The sequence below is a fragment of the Peromyscus californicus genome, unplaced genomic scaffold (genome assembly GCF_007827085.1).
Source record: "Peromyscus californicus insignis strain IS unplaced genomic scaffold, ASM782708v3 Scaffold_20__1_contigs__length_68692818, whole genome shotgun sequence".
NCBI classification, from domain to species: domain Eukaryota; kingdom Metazoa; phylum Chordata; class Mammalia; order Rodentia; family Cricetidae; genus Peromyscus; species Peromyscus californicus.
This window is the reverse complement of record NW_026294503.1, coordinates 49,448,255-49,470,211: the sequence shown is the minus strand read 5'-3', so window position 1 is coordinate 49,470,211 and position 21,957 is coordinate 49,448,255. Positions and strand designations below refer to the sequence as shown.

Sequence of the window (21,957 nt, the reverse complement as noted above, 5' to 3'; positions counted from 1 at the left end):
GCATTACCAGTGACAGCTGACTGAGACACACTTGCTGCTTATGAGGCTAGGCCCAGAACTAAGGGAAGGGACCTCGGGGTCTCCTAAGGAGGAAGATGGATTAGGATACAGAGAACAGGTGTAAATACAGAAAGCATCCATTCTGTTTTATGAATTTTCTTTTAGGCTGACTGGGGAAACTGAGGCACAGATTGGCTACATGGCTTGCTCGATTGAGTGCAGAGCAGAGATTTGAACCCAGGTAGGCTCCAGAATCTCACCTCTTCAACACTCCGTTCATTCTGTCATGGTGTCAAGGTCACTATGGACACATGAGCTGGACATCAGCTCAGTAACAGTCCATTTAGAGTGTAAATCCAGACAGAAGCAGAGAACAGAGAGGTGGAGAGTGCGCGGCGGCCCTGGGTCGGCCAGCCAAACCCAGGCCTGACCTCGCTGAGCCTCTGTTTCCCCTTCTGTTAGTGAGTGTGATGTGAAGCCTGTCACCTGGGCTGACTGTGGGATTATCAGGGTGACACATGAGGAAACATCCTGTCACTATGCCAACAGTCAGCAAATCTGCTCTGTTCCCAGGTGGGCGGTCCTTAGAGATTAAGGATGCGCCTTAAACACCTGGCTCAGTTCAACTGTTACGCCCCACATCAAATCAGCGATGGCCTCCGCACACCCTGACTCTGCATGGTTTGGCTTCACGGAAATCCTTCTCTCTGCTAAAGCTGCACATGTAGGACCCTGGACAGTCGCCAAGTAGCCATGAGACTGGCCCTGCCTCCAGAGAGACCCAGGAATGGATGGGCCCTTCCCAGTCTGTTCCATAACAGCTTCCTCTTTATCAACTGTCAGAGAGGAGGTGATGTCCCAGGGGGTGAGGGAGGATGGGGAAGGGCAGCAGGTGTGTAACACTGCTTCCTAGGAAGCCAGGGCCCATGCTAGCCCTTTCCAGAACTATGCTACTGCCAGCCAGATCCTTAGCCTCCTGGGCCTCAGGCTCCCTGGTTCTGGAAGGTAAGGGTTCAGGCAGCACCTCTCCAGGGCCTGAGGGATGTAGGGGTGTTGTCCTGCATCTGGACACTAAATTCTACTCTGAGGAGCAGGTGGAGGATGTAAGGTGTGTACGTGTGTGTGGAGGGGAAGGAGCCTCACACATCCTACTTTGTGTGAAGCCGTCAGGGAAGGCTTCCTGGAGGAGGGGATAGTGAAGGGCGCATATTCTGCATGCTCTGTGGCAAGGCCCCTGGTCACAAAGTTCTTGGACCGGGTTAGTGAGGAGAGCAGTGGTTCATCTCTAGACCTGTCCTCTTTTCCAGACTCACAGCTGCCCAGAGGAGACTCGCATCTCTATCCTCCCTCTTCGGGAATGGCAAGCAAGGCTTTATATTTCTGCAGTGCTGGGGACTGAACCCAGGGCTTTGCCCGTGCTAGGCAAGCTCCTCTGAGCCCTGGCCCAGCCCAAGTGAGACCTCTGACTCCCCGACTTTGCCTTCCTCTATTGGCTTAAGCGGCCCGTTCCAAGTGATGACTTTCTGTTGTGAACTTAAATCAGCAAATTAACATTGGCGAGTAGGCTTTAGTTATGAATTTTAATGTCTTCCACTCGCTCGCAGTCCAAACAAATTAGATATCTGGTGCTTTATTTAATACGTTTATTGCCATTTTATTATAGTCATTGGCAATGAGACAACATAAAATATTAATTTAAAGGAGCAATCACACAGATTATCTCTTAAAGTGGCGTGCCCGGAATGTATTCAAAGGCGTCTGACAATGCTTGCTGTTCCCTAAAGAGATAATGAAGTGGATTTTTCTGTGTGGTGCTGGAGTGGATCGCAGTGGTAATGTGTACCAGGCGAGCGCTCCACCACCAAGCTGCACCCCAGCTCTGTCCGTTTGTCTGATGTCCCCATTGTCAAGAGCAGCAACGGGAGTCACTAGCAACGTGACAGTCCCAGCAGCTTCCTGTCCACTGACAACTCTGTGTCAACATATCCTGCAAGTGCTCAGGTCACAAGAGTGTCCCCGATAAAGGTGTCCTCAGTGGCCTGGTTGTGTAGCTGTTTGCTTCAGAATGAAACACCCCCTCCTGGAGAGGGGAGGAAGGAGGAAGGTTCACAGAGCTCACGGCATTCACCAGAAACTTACAACATGCATACGGCTTGTATAAGGTTATATAAACAGTGAACCGCTGCTGGGAAGGGGACACTCTTGGAGCTTTCTACAGATCCCACAGGGAGCTCCAGGGATGCAGAGTTCCTGGGCCATCACCCATGCTGGGTGTGGGGCTTCTCAGTGATGCAGGTTCCTGAGTCACCTATGCCCCCATGAGTGACCCCAGCAACGCAATGGTCTGCAGACTAGACTTGGACAGAGCCCCCTCTTTAGTCTGTCAATCTCTCCCACCTGAGGTGAACAAAAATGGCCTTCTCCAGAGCTGGAGAGACAGCTCGGCAGTTACGAGCACTGTCTGCTCTTCTACAGGACCCGGGTTTGATTCCCATCACCTGCCTGGCATCTTACAACCATCTGTAACCCTGGTCCCAGGGCATCTGACGCTCTCTTCTGGTCTCCGTGGGAACCAGGCATATACATGGTATACAGACACATGCATACAGGCAAAACACCCCCCCCACACACACACACAACAGAACAAAGACCAAGTCTCCCCCCCAAGAAGCCAGTCACACAGTAGAGCTGAGAGGCCGCTGACAGCAGACAGCAGTTTCAGGTGAGTTTTGTACAAACCGGTACGTTACACCTGTTTTTCATTTTCAAGTGGTTGTGTGTGTATGGGTGTGCTTGTGAGTGCCAGGTGCGACTAAGGACAACCTGGGGTGCCATGCTTCACTGTGCACGCTGATTAGGTTAGGCCCGCTGCCCAGTGAACTCCGGGTATGTCTCTGCCTCCACAGTGATGGGATCACAGGCACACCACACAGCACACCACAATGTATGGTGAAAGACAGTGGGCCCTGGAAATGTGGCAAGGGTTCGTGGCCTCATTTTTGTTTTTGTTTTTTTAGATGAGAAGACAGGGGTGGATCTGCAGGGTGTAACAGGCGGTTGTACAGCATGGCTGGAGCCTCTGCACCAAGGAACTCTGAGTGGCAGAGCCACTAGGGACATCAGCAGGGCTCAGAAACATTGTGAAACTGTCACTTGATGGTCTGGGTCTCTTGACCAGCGACCTCTAGAGGTGCTTGTGGTTACTGCAGGCACCTGCCCTGACTTAGGGGTGGCCACCAGGGGAATCTACTATGTGTGGACCACCAGGGAGTCACAGCAGCATGCTTCCAGGATCCATGAAAAGGAAAGCACTCTGGTGGCAAGTTTGTGCTCCAGTTTGGGGGCCAATCATATCACCACACACTGAATTTTCTCTCTGAGAACGTGTGTCTGGGTGGGAAGGCACCGTGGGGTCCAGTAGGAGCAGTCACAGGTGCTATTCAAGTTGTTTAAACAGGAAGTAGCCACACGCTCACTCAACCTGGAGTGGGTCCAGCAGACCGTGCCTGTCACAGCAGAAAGCCCCATGGGACGGTGCTGGTCCAGGGGCACACGTATAGGGAGTAACAGTCCTCTTTGTGATATCCCAAGATGCTCCCGTCCTCCCCTGCAGGCTCATCCTGCTCCAGCCACTCAGATCACCAGACACACCCCTGCCTCGCTCAGGCAACACTGCTTTGTCACGCCTTCCTTGCTGACAGGGACAGAACCACGTGACAGCCTCCCACCACTTCCCGTTGCTTCCCGGTGGCTGTGATGACTAATTAACTTGACACAACATTCTGAACTGCTTTACGGTTCAAGGCTAGAACAGGTGTGGGGCTGGTACCTGCAGGCTCCAGGGACATACCCTTCGCTTTTCCAGCTTCACAGCCTCTTCCTTGTAGAACCCTGCGGGCTGCCCTCGGCTCGCCAAGGTGGCCCAGCCAGTCCCCATCTCAAGTCTCTATTCACCTCCGCAAAGTCCTTCTCAGAAGGCAGGTGAAGCCACAGTTCTGGGGGTTAGGATGTGACGGGCACTGGGCATGCTTTGCCTTCCACACATGCCCTCTGCGTCACAGGCCATGAGAGCTTGCGGATGGGTCTTATCCCAGAGGACATATACGAGGACATGAGGAACCCTGCCCCGGTGATTCAGGGAGGACAAGGACAAGCCTGAACCCCACCAGACGTCCCTTCAACTCTTCCCAAGTCCACATGGACCTTAGAGACGGCCGGTTTTAAGTGAAGAACGTAAGCTCATGAGCGTTTCTAATACCAAGCGATCGACTCAAGTGGGACCCACAACAGGTCTCGGGTACCTGCCGCACAGCAGGCCCGGCTCTTCCTGTGCTCACTGTGGGTGATCTGACTGTTTCAGCTGCTCTAGGAAAACACATTGCCTTGGGGGGCTGGAGAGACGGCTCAGTGGTTAAGAGCACTGGCTGCTCTTCCAAGGGACCTGGGTTCAATTCCCAGCACCCGCATGGCAGTCCACAACTGTCTATAGACACACATGCAAGCAAACCTCAATGTAAAATAAATAAATAAATAGATAAATAAATAAATAAGTAGATCTTTTAAAAATTACCTTGGATTTTCATTGGCCAGGTCTCTTACCAGGACAGGAGACCCAAAGAGGGACAAACTCACAACCCAGAGGGTGAGGCATGTAGGAACCTGGATTAGGGCTGGGCTGGGGATGCCTGTGTGATTGGGCACCAGGGAAGGCTTCTGGAGGAGAGGCCCCAGATGAGTGGGAATGAAGTTGGCTTGGTAAACAGGTAGGGGGAGATGGCAGATCCACTGAAGGTCAAAGTCTCATGAGCACATCTCACTTGGAAGGTGAGAGGAGAGGTCCTAGCCAGAGGCCTGAAGGGCAGGGAGCCAGAATTGAAAGGTGACCAGAAAGCTCTTGTCTCCTGCCTACACACACACACACACACACACACACACACACACACACACACACACACGCAGCTGTGGGCACTCAGCCTCAGTGGGGACTTGACACTATGCCTCCTGTAGAGTTAAGCTTGGCCACTGCAGTCCCAGGACACAGAGGGGTCCCAGTGCTCAAGGTAGCAGACCAGCCTCCACCCTCCATCACTTACTATTGCAGGCTGACGCCAAACTGCTGGGTGGGCAGAGGTGGTCGAGGTGGCGGAGTCTTGGTGGGAGGGGGCAGCTGGCCCTTGTGAAGGTTTTGCAGCTTCTCGTCATACCTGCAGACACAACAGGAGAGTGTCACCTCACGGGGGACAGCCTTTTGGCCATGGAAACCATCTCCAAGTGCTATATGAGGACCAGGCTTCTATGGACATTAATGGGAAACGCACATATCCTATGCCTTCTGTCTAAATTTCAGACATCCTGGGCAGGGTGCTGCACTCTCGGGAGCGAGGGGCTCAGAGTAGCCACTGGAGCTGGCATGCCTGGCCCAGGCCTGAAGCCAGGGCTGTTCTACAGTTGAGACCCTGTGCTCTGGCTTGCCACAGACGCTCAGTGAGACATTCAGCAGGAACTGAATGAAACTCCACTAGCTGTCTTCCAGAGCCCCTGCGCCTGCCACTCCTGGATCATTTCATTCCACACACGGCTCATCTGCACACCAGGGAACCCCTTTCATATCCGGCTCAGAAGCAGAACGGCAAACCTGTGCCTCGATGTGTTTTTAATCAGTTTTGCACCGGCCGTGGGAAGAGGAGCCTCCCACCCGCATGCAGCCCTCGTGGCTTGTTCTCCTGCGCATGTCAGTGGATATTAGGCACGGCTCTGGGGACGGTGGGCACTCACCGTACTACTTCTGGGGGGATGAGCAGCTGGTCGCACTGGAGGTGTTCCCGGAGCTCATGCAGGCTGCTGCAGTAGGTGACTTTTTTCCCAAACTTGTGACTAAGGAAGGGAAAACAAGAGAATAAAACAATGAGGTGAAGGCTGAATAAAATAGTGGGCCTGAGGGAGTTGAGGTGCCGCACATAAGACAGGGCATGGACTGAGACCCGGAATGGGCTGGGCACTGGAGGCTCACCTGTATAAAATAATCAGGGGTCTTCAGTTTGAACTGACTGTGACTTTACACAGAGCAGCCAGCATGAGAGCCCCTCTCTGTGTGGAGTGGAGTACCTGTCTTAGTGTCTTTTTCCTGTCGCTGTGATAAAATACTCAGACAAAAGCAACCGAAGGGAAGGTTCATGTTAGCTCAGAGTTCAAGGTCCAGTCCATCATGGCAGTGGCGTCCACGCAGCAGGAGCTCGAGGCAGCTGCTCAAGTTATGTCTGGGCCAGAAGAGAATGCATGCATGCATGCATGCTACTGCCCAGTCCCCCCTCTCTCTTTATACAACCCAGGATCCCCTGCCCAGGGAATGGTCCCACCCATGGGGTGCAGGGCTTCCCACCTCATTTAATAAGATAATCCCTCACAGGCATGCCCAGAGGCCCTTCTCCATGTGAGTCTACATCCTGCCTTATGTATGTTGACCTTAATGATGACCATAACTGTGTTTGGGGCTCAGAGGACCAGTGGACTGAGCTTGTCTGCCTGGAGACACCATGGTCCCAGGTGAATGGTGGCTGTGTGTTGCACCTTCTTCCCCTTGCCCTCTGCCCCCTCCCCTCCCAGGGACAGGGCAGGGACTTTGGGAGACTCCCCAGGAGTGTCCAGGAGGCCATGGAGAGACAACCTCTGCCATCAATTCTATCCTCTCCCAGGAATTCAGGACAAGCCCCTTGACCTGCCAAGGCCTGGGTCTCAGTGATACAGACTCTGAACTTGAGCCAGTTTGCAGAATGGCAGTGACCAAAAAAGGCACGTTACATAAGAGCGCTACTACTGTACCGTTGGGGCTGTCTCGGCAGCCTGATCTGTGCTGTGGTCCACAGGCTTTCTAGCTGGGCGCAGTGGCAACACTGGCTGACATGCTGATGGGATGAAGAGCCAGAGGGGGTAAATGACTGCTGAGATGGGGGGAATCATTCTTCCCATGGAGGAGCTCTGGCATCGTTTGTTCAAGCCCAAGTGGTCAGCCCTGGACGTCTCTACACGGGAGCAACGTATACTTCCAAGTGTCATTGTCCATGTAGTGCGTCTCCGGATATTATTATGTTTAGGATGCTTGATTTTAAGAACTGCTGTTTAAGTTGTTGAATTGAGTTTCGTTTTTTAAATCATTAGATGAATTTTGCTTGCGAGTAGGACAGGATTTCCAACAATTTCTGAAATATATGTAAGCATGTATATGCCACTTTTACTGTACATTTATGTAAAGCAGCACTCTCAGCCTTGATGACTATAAAATCAAACTGACCAGCTCTGAGAAAATACTAAAGATGCTATACATGCTGCCTTATCAGATATTCAACTAAGACTCAGTTCTTCATGTAAAAACAAGGACATTCATCTGACTAGTGTGCGAATTTGCTTTTGTCTTTAATAAATTCGTATATATGCAGTTCGTGTGTGTGTGTGTGTGTGTGTGTGTGTGTGTGTGTGTGTGTGTGTGTGTGTACAAAGAACTGTTGTAAAATAAATTTCTTCATGAATTAAAAAAAAAAAAAAAGGCAAGTTACATGCTCAGCAAGGCCAGCTCTGCTGTGGTTCGAACAATCTGTCTTCTTCACATTGGAGATAACGTGGAATTAAGATTATGCAACTTATGACTGCCCAAACAAAACAAGACCACAGGGATCATGATAGATGGTACACCCATGTGAGCAGAGTAGAATTCTGGGTCCTGTGCCAACTCCAGCCTAAACCAGTTCCCACACCCCAAGGGGGGCCAAGGCCTGTGCACTGGCTCCCTCTAGTGGACACGAGTGAATTGGACCTGGAAGTCAGATTTCAGGCACAAGCAAGGTAGTTTCACGGACTACAAGGGGGCTATGAGGAAGCCCCGACTATGGAAGAGCGCAGGCCCTGGGCCCCGAGGAAGGGATTGGGGCCGGTCTTGTGGGATGTCCTCATCACCTGTGCATTCAGGTAACAGACAGCTCAGGGACAGTCTAGCCTTTGCTCTGAGGACATTAAAGGTCCCTCTGGGGTATGAAATGCTGTGAATGCTTTGTGTGTGGACAAGAGGAGCCCACAGAGCCTACTAGGGGCCTAACTGTCTTGTGGAACTGTCCGGACAGTGACGTCTGCTTCAGCACTGTGGGGTCCTCCCATGCCACTCCTGCCCACTCGGGAGTCACAGACCACCTTTCTCTCTGTAGCTGCCTGATGTCTCCTGCAAGGGAGTCACCCGCTGGGCAAATAGACATGACCCATCTGGCCTTTTACACCAGTGGAAGGGCCTTGGGCAGCATAGGCATGTCCTGGGGCATGCATGGGGCAGGGTTTCTGTCACAGCCCCAGCTTCCAGGAAAGACTGAGGCAAGATGATGCTCAGGATCCAGCTCAAGCCTGTTGGGTCCCATTCCCGAGTCCTTTACTGACTGTGTGGCCTGGGGAAACTGTATAACCTCTCTAAGCACCAACCTCCCCTGTTTGGAAGTACATAAGATGGTTTTGGTGTGTATTACATAAGGTGGATAGATAATTCAATCCTAAAAGGACAATTTAAACCATTCTAGAATAAATCAGGCAGGATGGTGCATGCCACATTCCATAGAACATGAGAGCTGTGGGGAAGGCAGACTGAGATGCAGGACAGCTGAGGGATGAAGCCCGAGGTGGGGAAGCGCTGCAGCACTACCCAGGACCCGTTGATGACGATGATGATGACGGTAATAAATGTGTGTGTGTGTGTGTGTGTGTGTGCGCGCGCGCACGCGCGCACACGCGCACATGCACATGGGAGTGAGAATGTGTGGAGTAAGCTTGTGTGTGCACACATCGGTGCAGGCAGCCATTCAAGAACATCCAGTAGTGGGGTTCTGGGGCCCTTGGATATAGATGGGTGGTCCACAGGCTGCTGTCAGGAACCCAGGACAAATGAAACAGCTTAAAATGTCACCAGCGTACCCTCCACAGGGCCAGGTCAGTGCGGAAGTCCAGGAGTGGGCAAGGCGGCAGCCCCTCGATTCTTCCAGCTCCTAAAGGTGCCTGTTTTCCCTTGATGTGGGACTCCTGCCTCCATCTTCCAAGCCAACAGTGCAGCATCTTTGCGCTTCTTTCCTGACATTGCTGGGAAAGGGTGTCCACTAAGGACCCCAGAGACCGCCTGGAGCCCAGTAGAACATCCCGAGTTGTCTTCTGTTTGTAACTCCGTGCCTTAATCTCATCGGCATAGCCCCTGTGCTGTGGAATGTGACTGACTTGACAGACTGGGACCCAAGTGCAGAAACCTCTGGGGCCATTCACGGTCCAGTGAAAAAGGGGTCTGCAGGCCCCAAGGACTGATGCCAACCGTGTCCTGAAGGCTGCGTGTGGTGACAGAGACTCGAGACCACAGCAAGGTGAGAGACACAGCTTAGCCCTCAAGGAGGCAGGTAGGAAGGCTGGGCTGCCTTCCTGAAGTCAGAGGGGAAACAGGAACATAGAGAATGGATGCAATGGCTGAGCCTGTCTCTGTCCTGTTTTCTCGCCTATACCCCAGGCACAACATGAACCTCCTGTGTGGCCATGGGCTTAAGAGCGTGAAGCGCATTATTAGTACCAGGCCTCCGAGCCACTGTAGGAAGTAGGAGGTGAGGGGAACATGTTGGAGGAGGAGGCAGCAAAGGATTTTGAGGGCCATGTCCAGCAAAGGGTGACCACCCCTTCTGTGTGTGCCCTCCCTGTGCTAAAATACTCCTTCTGAAAACCCTCCTAAATCCTCCTGGCTGACCAGGAAGGACACTGCCACCCCCTCTCTGGACATGCTACATCACCTGAGTGTCCCAACCTGCCCCATGCAAATACTGAGCCCTCCTGAATGAAACTCACCCCCCTCCACCCACACACCCACAGTGTGGCTGGGTGCCGTTTGTGCCTGATGCTTGCGGCTAAACAAAGAGGAAGTAACGATGCCCATGGGGCCCTGGCAGAGCCAAGCCTTATGATCCCCTGAAGCTCTTCCCAATACTGCCCAGAGACATCATTGTCCAGTGAGAAAGAGTCCAGACGTCCTGGAAAGAGCTAACCGAAGTTCCCAAATTTCCGGGCTGTTGGCCCAGGTACAGGCAGTATAAGGCTAGCCCATGGGCGTGGGGCACTCTTCCTGAGCTTCCAGGAATGTCTGTGCCTTCACCTGCTCCAGAGAGGAAACCTGGAACATGGCCACGGGCCAAATCACATGATATATACCAGCAGATGATTGAGGCAGGGCCTCACAGGGTAGCCTGTCTGCACTCAGATGGAGTGGAAACTGAGTCACTGAAGCGGGTTGTGGGGTGTCCACACCTACAGGATCAACCCTAAGAAAACATCTGGGCACAGAGCACGGCTGAGCTTCCTCACCATGTCACACTCAGCTGCAGGGGACAGGCTGTCCCAGATCATTTCCGGAAGACAAAAGATGGGATCCCGTGCACCTGTATCCCAGCCTCTGCATTTACCTTGCTGGGTACACTGGAGTCCCCTTGGTGGGCTTTGTGAACTGGACAGTGACTTTGGGGACCAAGATACAAATGCAAAACGTGGGCATTCAGGTTATAGAGTATTTAAAATAGCAGCTTCCACATCAACGTCATGGGCTAGAAGTCCTGTCCACAACCTCAGAGAGTCACAGTGCATAGTCTGGGTGGTCACGTGACTCCACAAAAAACCCAAGTATGCCTCAGAGACAGACCTGCACAGAGCCATCATCCTGTAGGGGTGTGCCTCAGAGATGGTGGTGTGAGGGTCTACCAGGCGCATGCTCACCTGATGATGGGCTTGAAGATGCTCCACAGTGCTTTGATGAAGCTGGTGGGGTGGACAACATAGAGCGCCTTCAGGTTCTTCTTATACCTGAGGAGGGAAAGGTGAGGTGACTGTAGGTCCCCTAACTCCAGCACACTCCACACTGAGTGCCTGCACAGCAGGCCTGAGACGCAGAAAATCCATTTCTCAACAGGCCCAACTAAAGGATGTAGGTTAAAACCCAGAAAGAACTGGGGATGCATGCCTTTAATCCCAGCACTTGGGAGACAGAGGCAGGTGGAGCCCTGTGAGTTCGAGGCCAGCTTGGTCTATGTAGAGAGTTCCAGGCCAGCCAGGGCTACACAGTAAGACTCTGTCTCAAAAACAAAACAAAACAAAATCAGAGACCAGAAGAGGAAGGGACTGGGAAGATGGCTTAGTTGGAATCCATGTAAGAAAAACTGGGTGTGGTGGCAGGTGCTTATAATCTCAGTACTGTAGCTTGAGTTTTCCTGCCTGGCCCACAGTCAGGGCAAATCTCTCTCACCTGCCAGTCCCACAGCCGCTCAGACCCGACCAAGTAAACACAGAAACTTATATTGGTTACAAACTGTATGGCCCTGGCAGGCTTCTTCTAACTGTTCTTACAGCTTAAATTAATCCATTTCCATTAATCTATACCTTGCCACATGGCTCGTGGCTTACCGGCATCTTCACATGCTGTTTGTCATCATGGCGGCTGGCAGTGTCTCTCTGACTCAGCCTTCCACTTCCCAGCTTTATTCTCCTCCTTTTCCCGCCTACACTTCCTGCCTAGCCAATGGCCAATCAGTGTTTTATTTATTGACTAATCAGCAACACATTTGCCATACAGAACATCCCACAGCACAGTACTAGGGAGGCCGAGGCAGGAAGATCCCTGGCCAGCCAGTCTAGCCCTACTGCGCAAAGCAAATGAGAGACCTCATCTCAACAAACAGGGTGGATGGTGCCTAAGAATGACAGCTGAGGTTAGCCTCTGGCCTACACACATGCACACATGTGCGTACACACACACACACACACACACACACACACACACACTGTAGAAGCTGTAGAAGGCATTTAAACTCAGAAACTCTGATCCCTCTGCTCAAAGCCCACCCACTGCATACTTTACACTGCATGTGTGTGACGCGATGTGTGGGAAGTGGAGCCTGCGGCTGTGGCTACTTTTGCAGATACAGATGCTGGGTGGGAGGCATGGAGCACAGCCCTAAACTTGTTGTTAAACTGCAACAATACACCAGGAGGCCGGGTTAGGGGCTGGGAGCGAGTGTGACTTCTGTCTTTCAGGACAGGAATCAAAGCTCAGACAAAGAAAGCATCTAAGCAGAGGGCTGAGGTGGCCTGGCATGGGACACCAGAACAGAGTGGGTAGGGGCATCTGGAGGTAAGGGAGCCAGGCTGGAAGAGGAGGGGCTGTGTCAGGGAGAAGCCAGATCGGGGAGCTGGAGTGAGTGTGCAGAGGAGCGGGTGCTGGGCTCCCATGAGCTCACACTGTCAACTCATGAGGCTGACCAGTAACGTGACGGCCCCAGGCCAGAAAGGCGATAGGACCTTTAAGTACACAGTCCTCAGGAAGGAGGCAGGATCCTGGGAGAAGTGACAGGGTTGGGATGCAAGAGGGAAGGAAGCCTGGAGAGAGAGAGAAGGGGTGAGACAGGACCCTGAGCCAGGCTGCGGGGCAACGGTGGGCGAAGATAAATTTATGTCCCGTGAGCAATAAATGATATGATAAAGGCCACACTAAAGGAAGTCACCCCTCCAAAATCGAGGCCATACGACAGGCTTCAAGGAATCTGCTGCTGTGGAATTCCAGAATGCAGTTAACCCCCACTATGCACCCTGGAGCTCAGAGGTCACAGAAACAGGCGACTTTTCTTTCACCCTGCGGCTGGGAAGGTCAGAAGGTCGAAAAATCAGGCATTCCATCTGATCTTCTACCTCACAGTTTCGAAAAACAGTTTCTCAGAAAAAAACAAAAAACAAAAACTCCCCAGTTTCTGGGACTGGAAAAGCCAGGCCTTCCTCTCTCCTACTCTCTACAAAAACTGATTCTCAGAGCCTGTACAGTGATTCTCCTGTACCCTTGCAGACTAAGCCACAGGCGTGAGGACGCCAACCTCAGACCAGCAAAGTCTGCTCTTGCCGTTTCGAGGTCATCTTCCTCCCAATGACTCATTTCTTACAACGTACCCCACTGAATGACACAGCAAGTCGCATGTCCCTGTTGACGTGAGCGAGAGGAGAGGGCATATCCTGCAGGTCAACGCAGGCCAGTGCTCCATCACCACCCACCCCTCCGCACCGACCGTGAGCGAGGCCAGGCACAAAGGCCATCAGTGGCATCTGGAAACTTGATGCTACAACCACGTGGCCTCAGTGGATCAGCCAAAGAGCTTCTGACGAATCACATCTGAACAATCTCTGGCCACAAGGTAGGGGAGCCTGGAGCTACCCCACACCCACTGAAGAGGCGGCTGCTCTCACTAGAAGCCTTGAACAGGACAAACGCTCCTGGAATCAGGTTGTGTAAGGAGTGGACACATAGCAGGTGTGGCCTGGCTTGAGGGTGATGCCCAAGAGGGAAGCGGGTAGGACTCCTCCGGGGCAGAGCAGAGGCAGCATGATGGCTCTCCCAGCACAAAGAGGAGCTGGGGTCCCAGTTGCAGGCGCCTGGGGACAGAGGGCTCATTACCCTCCACACATCACAGTGTTGGAGGGTTTAAAGCACCCACTTGTTTGTCTCTATGGAGCCAACATAGACAATCCTATCCCTGCCCCACCTCCCTTTCCTAGAGAGTAGGGAAATCTTTATTGATTTGTTTTGTTTGGGTCTTATTCTTGAAACACGGTCAAATGCAGCCCAGGCCAGACTGGCCTCAAACTCACACCGCCCAGAGCGACCTTGAACTCTGGTCCTCCTGCCTCCACCTCCAGAGTGCTGGGATTACAAGCACGCCCCACCACATCTGGCTGAGAGTGGGGAAATTAGACACTAGAGCTCAGCTCCCCCAGTCCGGAGACCACGGCCATATCTTCCTTCCACCTCTATCTAGTGCCCGCTGACCCAGGTTAGAAGAGCCGGAAACAGGCAGCCGGCAAGGACTTTGTCCCTGCTCATGGACAGTTGTGATCTCTCTCGCCCTTCAGCGTGAGTGCGAATGTCTGTTCGCATTGGACACAGGTGGCCTCCAACCTCTGAATATATCACCGTGCCAAAACCACTGGCCGGCCTGCTAGGCATGATGGCACATTCCTTTAATCCCAGCACTTGGGACACAGAGTCCTGGTCTACATAGAGAGTTCCAGGCCAGGCAGGGCTATACAGTGAGATCCCGTCTCAAACAAAAAACAAACATAAATCACCACCTTTCACCCAGATGCCCACCCCCCCCCCCCAGCTGTGTTATACACTTTTGCCTCCTACAACAGGCCAGAAGTGTTGGGATGCTGTAGCCTTCTCCCAGATGGACTCTCTCCATCACTAAAATGAGACCCCTGCATCTGTCTCTACCCACTGCATATAGCCCACGACCCCTCCGCCATTCAGTCCCTGTGTACAGCCCACCCCTGTGTCTCCCAAGGTGCTTTGTACACACTTCCGGTCAAACTCCTTGTAGGCATTCTGGAGCCAGCCCAGTGACGGTTTGTTCTGGCTGCTGAGGCCGTAGTGAAAGTAGACGATGGTATAGTCATTCTCCACATGCTGGTCCAGCGTGTACTTCAGATACCTGAAGGGCACAAGACACAGGGTTTCTTCAGGACAGCCACTTGCTCTGCACTGTGAGTTACTGATGTCTGTGAAACAGGAGCCATGGTCAGTCAGCAGGTGCTGGAGCAGACCACGCTCAGGTTATCTCCAGAACCACATGGAGACTCTACATCCTTGTTCCTTAGGCACCACCTGAGGTTCAGAGGTGTTAGCTCACTGACCCAAGGTCATACAGCAAGGAGACGTGACATCGCCCCCAAGAAATCCACAGGAAAGCCTCAGAAACTGTGACTGCCCCACATTTGGAAGAAAAGCACTTATGGATGAATCTGGGCTCTTAAGAGATGGATAGGTAGATGCTGGATGGGCTGTTGTTTGTTTGTTTGTTTGTTTGTTTGTTTTCAAGACAGGGTTTCTCTGTGCTGTTTTGGTGCCTGTCCTGGATCTCTCTTCGTAGACCAGGCTGGCCTCGAACTCACAGCCTCCCAAGTGCTGGGATTAAAGGCATGCGCCACCACCGCCCGGCAAGAAGTGAATGTAAGTCCTTGACAATGTTTTCTTCTCTTTTCTTTTTTTTTTTCCCCCGGAGCTGAGGACCGAACCTAGGGACTTGCACTTGCTAGGCAAATGCTCTACCACTGAGCTAAATGCCCAACCGCTGGATGGGCTTAATCCCAGCACTCGGGAGGCAGAGGCAGAGGCAGATGGATCTCTGTGAGTTCAAGGCCAGCCTGGACTACAGAGTGAATTCCAGGAGAGGCGCAAAGCTACACAGAGAAACCCTGTCTCGAAAAACCAAAAAAAAAAAGAAAGAACTCTTAGAAATACAAACCCAGGCCCAGGTCCCTTCATGGGTCCATAGCAAAGACCCTCAGAGAGACAAAGCTGTGTGAGGATGGAGGTAGAGTGGACGTGATGCAGCCCTGCCAAGAGGTGCAAGGGTTTGTCTGGTATTGGGATTTAAAGGAGATGGATTGCCTGCTTTGCCTTGCAGGGTGCACTAAGGAATCAGGCCTGCCACACACACCCTGGTCCTGCATAGAATGTAGTTCTACTGTTTTATGCCTCTAGATTCATGATCATTTGTTATGATAGCCACAGCAAACTGTTCCAGCAGGGGCTGAGATTCAAACTCAAGGCCATGTGGCTTCCAGTCTTGCCCTTGCCCCAGCACTATGGTCCTATCTACCACAGATGTCTTGCTGATCTGCTGTTACCAGGAACACACCTTCCTGCTCTCTAGACAGCCTGCATCCATCAGGAATGAAAGACAAGACTCCAGGCACCCAGGACAGGGGACTGTCCCCAGTCCTCAGTCAGTGCCCACAGTTCAGCTGGCTAAGAAGGAATCAAGCCAATGTCCACCATTCTACTGGTGCTGGTGAGTCCTTGGTAGTCCTGGTGATGAGAACCTCCCCAGATGGCTCTGGAGTGGGTTAGGATGATCCTGAGCTTAGTGCGTCTCCAGATCCACACAGGGAATTGAGATGGAGATGGCCACCCTGGGAGGCAGATGCCCGGGGCTGAGAACAGGGTAGTACTCACTCCAGCAGACGCTGGTGGTTGAGCTGGTGCAAGGGTGGCAGCCGGCAGCAGCTGAATGTGAAGATGCGTCTCCCCTGGCGGTCATCCCCTGGAGGAACAGACAAAGGTGTGAGCTAGGATGCTCAGGGCTGGGGCTCAGCCAGGTCACATCTGAGGGAGGTATGTGATGTGCACATTTTCTGAGAAAACCTTCCAGCCAGCCATTTAACAGATGGGACACTGAGGCTGCCGAGTTACATCACCAGTACCAGGTCCCACCAGCTTAACTTTCACTTCATTGGACTTCAAGTACAGGATCCGGCTGCCTCCTTCTCACCAAAGTGTCCCTCAGTGCTGTCCTAGGACCCTGAGTCTTGGAGAAGGCCAGAAGGGCCAGAGGCCAGTTGCCCCTGGACAGGAAGGACCTGTACAGGAAGGAACCCCATGCTTGCTCTTTCTTACATTGTGGAGCCAAGTCACCCTGTGCTGTGACCAGCTCTTGGAACACAAGAGGCCTTGGGGACAAATGCATTCTGAGAACTGGCAATAGCCTCTGAGTCTGGAGCTCTGGCCTCCTCGTACCCAGGGCAGGGGGTGATCTTCAGCTTCAGAGAGATAGTGCATATAACTCAGTTGGCTAGGGAAGAAGCAAGCTGGTCCCAGCATACAAATGGTGCCGGTGGCAGCCATGGTAGCCTCGGTGACAGGAGCCTTCTCAGATGACTCTCAAGTGAAGGCCATCCCCCGAGCCTAGGCTCAGGCCAGGCATATGGTGGCCCTAAGTGAGCTAGATCACACAGCCTCTCTCCAGAGGACAGGTAGCTGCTGAGGTCCCAGGTGCTGCATATGCGATGGTCGGACCTTCCTTCAATCTACATGGCACCCCAGGTTCACAGTGGAGGACGGGATCGGGACTAGCAGCCCCACATTATACTGAGGAGCAGCAGCCTGGAGTCACAGCTCCCGCCCACTGGGTCCTCGGGGCTTTACTTCACAGCTCTGCCTTAGAGACATGGGAAGAAAATGATGGGCTGTGCTAACTCTGGCCTTCACGCTTTATTACAGGTAAGCACAGGGCACAGGTGAATGCAACTGAGGCATGTGCCGAGGACCAGAGCACCGGAAAGAGACCAGCTCTCCAGGGTTCAAAAGCAAGGAGACCTGGATGCAGGGACCTTCCTTCATAACTTTCTTTCTTTACCACTGTCTCACACTCTGTGTGTGTGTGTGTGTGTGTGTGTGTGTGTGTGTGTGTGTGTGTGTGTGTGCAGTACAGCACGTGTGTAGAGATCAGAGGATAACATGTGACAGATGGTTCTTTCCTTCCACTAATGTGGGACCCAGGATCAAACTTGACTATAGGCATCTTGACACTTTGAGCCATCTCAGCAGTCCCCCACCCCTCCCCTCGAAACAAGGCCTGAATATGTAACCCAGGCTAGCCTGAAATGAGAGAGCCTCCTGAGTCAGGATAAAAAGAAAAAAGGGGGCAGAGGAAGGGACAGATGACCTCAACCTGGAATCCCGTTTGTCCTTGCTGACTCTTGGCTCAACACAGCCAAAAGAGCTGACTGTGCAAAGATGTGCATTCTAAGGACTTCTTAAACACAGACATCAAAGGCAACCAGTGAACTGTACTTCCTTAGGAAAGAAATGTCCGTGGCCTTGAGTTTAGCTGAGTTAGCACTCCCCGCTCATCCCTAAATTTAAGCCACACAATCCATAAATCCACCTCACAGTGGCATTCACAAAAGGAATAAAAAGACATAAGTCATCCAGCTTATTTTAAAAAAAAAACTAGATTAGTTTATTTTATATGTGTGGGTGTTTGTCCGCACATATGTCTGTATGTCATATGCATGTGGTGTTGCAGAGGCCAGAAGAGAACATCCAATCCCCTCTAACTGAAGTTACAAATGGTTGTGAGGTGCCATGTGTGTGCGCTGAGAATCAAACTCTTGACCTCTGCAGGAGTGGACAGTGCTCTTAACCACCGAGTCATCTTCCCAGGCCCTAAATGAAATCTTAAAACATCATTTTTTTTAAACTTCCCCTATCTGTGTGTGTGTCGTGGAGTGTGTATACATTCCTGTGTGCACAGGTAGAGGCTGAAGGTTGGTGTCGGGCATCTTCCTCGGTCTCTCTCCAACTTATTTCTTGAGACAGGGTCTGTCACTAACCCTGGAGCTCATGGATTCCACAAGAGTAGCTGGTCAGGGAGCCCCGGGGATCCTTGTCTGCCCCTCCCCAGTACCCAGCCTTTTACAGGAACTCTGGGGGAATGAACTCGGCTGTTCCAGCTCATGTGACAAGCAGTTTCCCAACTGAGCCCTCATCTCCCCAGCTCCTTCAACTTTGCCTAATCTTTCAGCCTCGTTGTACACAATATTATTTGAACAATGCAGCTCCCAAAGGCCCAGAATCATAAACACAACCAGTGGAAGCAGGGAGATGGCTCAGCGGGAAGGAGCACTTACTGCTCTTGCAGAGGGCCCTGGCTTGCTTCCCTGCACACAAATCAGGTAGCTCAAAACTGCCCGTATTTCTAGTTTCAGGATCCTATGCCCTCTGGCCTCCGTGGGCACCTGCATGCGTGTGGTGCACATATAAACAACTCGTAAAGACAAGTCAGTGTGACTCCCTGGAAACCAGTACTCACACTCAAGTGTGTGCTGTCCACTTCCTGTGAGCCTTTCCCTACATGATTAAAAAACTTGCTACCTTGAGGGCTGGAGAGATGGCTCAGCGGTTAAGAGCACTCACTGGCAGCTTGTCAAGGGGACCCAGGCTCGATTCCCAGCACCCAATGGTGGCTCACAACCATCTCTAACTCCAGTTCCAGAGGATCTGACACCCTCTTCTGACCTCCACAGACACCAGGCAAGCATGTGGTTCACAGACATACATGCAGACAAAACACCCATACACATAAAACAAAACAAACAAAAACTTGCTAACTAACTTGCTTAATTCTGAATTGTTTTTTTTTTTGTTTGTTTGTTTGTTTTTGAGACAGGATTTCTCTGTGTAACAACAGACCTGCCTGTCCTGGAACTCCTTCTGTAGACCAGGCTGGCCTCAAACTCACAGAGATCCACCTGCTTCTGCCTTCTGAGTGCTGGGATTAAGGGTGTGCGCCACCACAGCATAGTCCAAACTGTTCTTAAATTCTTTTTTTATTTCCATCCTGAAATTCTTTTCTGCAATGCAGTCAAGGATGCAACTTAGTCAAATATAGTGGTGCGTCGATTAATCCCAGCACTCAGAAGGCAGAGGCAAGTAGATCTCTGAGTTCGAGGCCAGCCTGGTCTACAGAGTGAGTTCCAGGAGAGCCAGAGCTACATAGAGAGTCTCTGTCTCAAAACAAAACAAATCAAAACAAACGAAAGACCCAGCTTTACCATAGTGGAGGTTCCAAGGAGAAGATGTCTACTGGCAGCGCTGGGCTGCCTCTCGCCAGAACCGATGACACTCCTGCCTGAGTCTCCAAGCACTAGAATTACAGACATGTGCCACCACATCTGACTTGCACTTCATAGAAGGCATTCTCCTGTCCCAGCCTCGAATGTCACCCCTCCTGACTCCCCTGACCTCCTAATCAAGCTGATGGCCCCCACCCCTGGCCCTCACATTGTGCCCCACATCTGTGAACACACCATCCCATGCACACAGAAAGAGGACAGGCAATGTGCTGTGGAGTCATGACATGTGAAGGGCTCCTGGCTGCCATGGGCATCTAGTATTAGTACCCTTGGGTATTGGCCACACACACTGCAAGCTCAGTAGTGATACATGGCGAGGAGCCACCATCTTGGATAGAGTGGACACAGCATTTCCATCACACTGCACTGGAAACTGCTGCCCTTGAGTGGACCTTGAGGGGGTAGACTTCAGGGAAAACAGCTGTGGAGGCAGCTTTGGGTTGAATACTGTCCCCTTGCCCTCAAAACAACTCATGACTTCCTAGAGCCTCCAAATGTGACCTTGTTTGCAAACAGGGTCGTCACAGATTTAATTAGGTGAAGGTTTAAGACAGGGCTGTCCTGGATTTAGAACGAAGAGGCCGGAGACCCTGACCTAGGAGAGTACAAAGCCATGGGTCAAGGGGGGTGGGGAGAGCAGTGAGAGTCAAAGGTCAAGAGGTCAAAGGAATGCTGGAACCCCAGATGCTGAGGAGATTGGGGTGAATTTTCTCAGAGGCTCTGGGAGTAACCAGCCCAACCACACCTTAGATTCTGAACCCGAGAGCCATGAGAATGAATGTCTGCTCTTTGAAGCTCCTTGGATTGGAACCCTCTGTTTCAGCAACCCTAGAGCTATTATCTGTCACCTGGGTCCATAACCTTAGTACTCCAGAGAGCCTGAGGAAACAGAACTTGGTGGAGGGAAATGGATTCATTTATAGTTTGCACAGACCTTGGATAGAAGTACTACAATTTATTGTATCTGTGGCCGTCCTCCAGTGTATAGGAAGAGGCCAGAGCTATGTCTCGGAGCTGGGGCATGACTTAGCCTGTCCTCTCCTGGGGGAGGCCACCGCACCTCAGGCTGCCTCCATGTCCAGTCTCAGAATGAGGGGCACAGATGTCTCTATTTAGAATTTAGAATGTCTCTTCTGTCCCACTTCCTCTCTCATCTATAGCAGGGCACCAGGACAAAGGCTCCCTGCTGCTCAGTGTCGGTCTGCAAGGCTCACACACAAAGCCTGGGTCCCACAGAACAGCCACCGTCCGTGGCTCCTGCCATTCTCCTTTGCCTGCCTTGTAGGGGAGAACCTCTGCCCTTTCTCCTCCCTTGCATCCCCCACGCCACCACCCATGATGTCCAGGCTCCTCAGTGTCACCTTTACTTGTGTTTGTGGCCTCTTCTTCCTCCTCCCTTGGCCTGACCCTGTCCCAGCGGCCTCGGAGGGCTCTGGAAGTCCACAGCCCTCACTCATCCCTAAGAAGTCTGAGGAGACCCCTCCAGCACCCTTGGGGGCTCCTGCTCATCTCCTTTTCTGCAGGTCCAATCATCATTGACTGCTTGCCTGAAGGACAGGCCCCGGAAGACAACAAAGCTCCCCTTCTAGAAAGAGACCCATCTTAAACTCACTTGTGCTGTAAAGAAGTATTTCCAGCCATTCTCAGAGTTCCCTCCTCACTCCCCCAAATGTGATGCATGGACAGAAGTATGTATGCCCTGAAAGGTAATAAACCAGCATGAACTGATTACGTGCGCTGACTGCATGGGCCTGGGTGGGCTCCCGATTCCCGCCTCTGCAGCTGGAAAGCTGTTTGTTATGTACAACACCACACCATCCTTCCTCTGGGAAGCTCCAGAGCCTGGGATGTTTAAGATTCTAGAACAATCTGCTTGCAAATACAGCGTCAATTCATCTCCCTGTCCTTAAGAACTTGGGCCAGGCCTCCGCTTGTTTAGAGCTCTGTGCTCTAACCCACCCCACAATCCCCTCCCTTGTCCAGCAGGGGCTCTGGGCACAACACCAGAAAACAGCGAGTTTTCCAAACTGGGTTCTCTTGCCTGGGTTCCAAAGGCAACTGCGCCCTGTGTCTGAGGGCCACCAACCCCTCAGATGGAAGTTCTGAGTCACAGTATGGCTGCTTGAAAAGACAGTGATCTGCCAGGTGGGTGGCACATGCCTTTGATCCCAGCACTTGGGAGGCAGAGCCAGGCGGATCTCTGTGAGTTCGAGGCTAGCCTGGTCTACAGAGCGAGATCCAGGATAGGCACCAAAGCTACACAGAGAAACCCTATCTGGGGGGAAGGGGGGAGTGACATTCCCCAAGGCTGAGTCAGACCTGACTCACCAGATCTGCAGGGCTCTCCACACAAAGCCTGGGTCCTACACAGCAGCAGCCGTCTGTGGCTCCCACTACCTCTGCTTCCTTGCACCAGAAAGTCTCTGTATTCCCGCTCCTGCAGCTCCCATG

General features: G+C 52.1%; 1 protein-coding gene across 3 annotated transcripts in view; it reads right to left on the bottom strand.

Annotated features, from left to right (window-relative positions):
• The window catches only part of Arhgap8 (Rho GTPase activating protein 8), a 47,626-nt gene that overhangs the window by 8,459 nt on the left and 17,210 nt on the right, over positions 1–21,957 (bottom strand). For all 3 annotated transcript variants that reach the window (XM_052748522.1, XM_052748525.1, XM_052748524.1), the window contains 5 exons: positions 16,046–16,133; positions 14,388–14,519; positions 10,765–10,851; positions 5,776–5,874; positions 5,094–5,204 (listed from right to left, as the gene is read on the bottom strand). In XM_052748522.1, the coding sequence (XP_052604482.1) occupies positions 5,094–5,204; positions 5,776–5,874; positions 10,765–10,851; positions 14,388–14,519; positions 16,046–16,133 (517 nt within the window). The remainder of the gene's footprint in view (positions 1–5,093; positions 5,205–5,775; positions 5,875–10,764; positions 10,852–14,387; positions 14,520–16,045; positions 16,134–21,957) is intronic.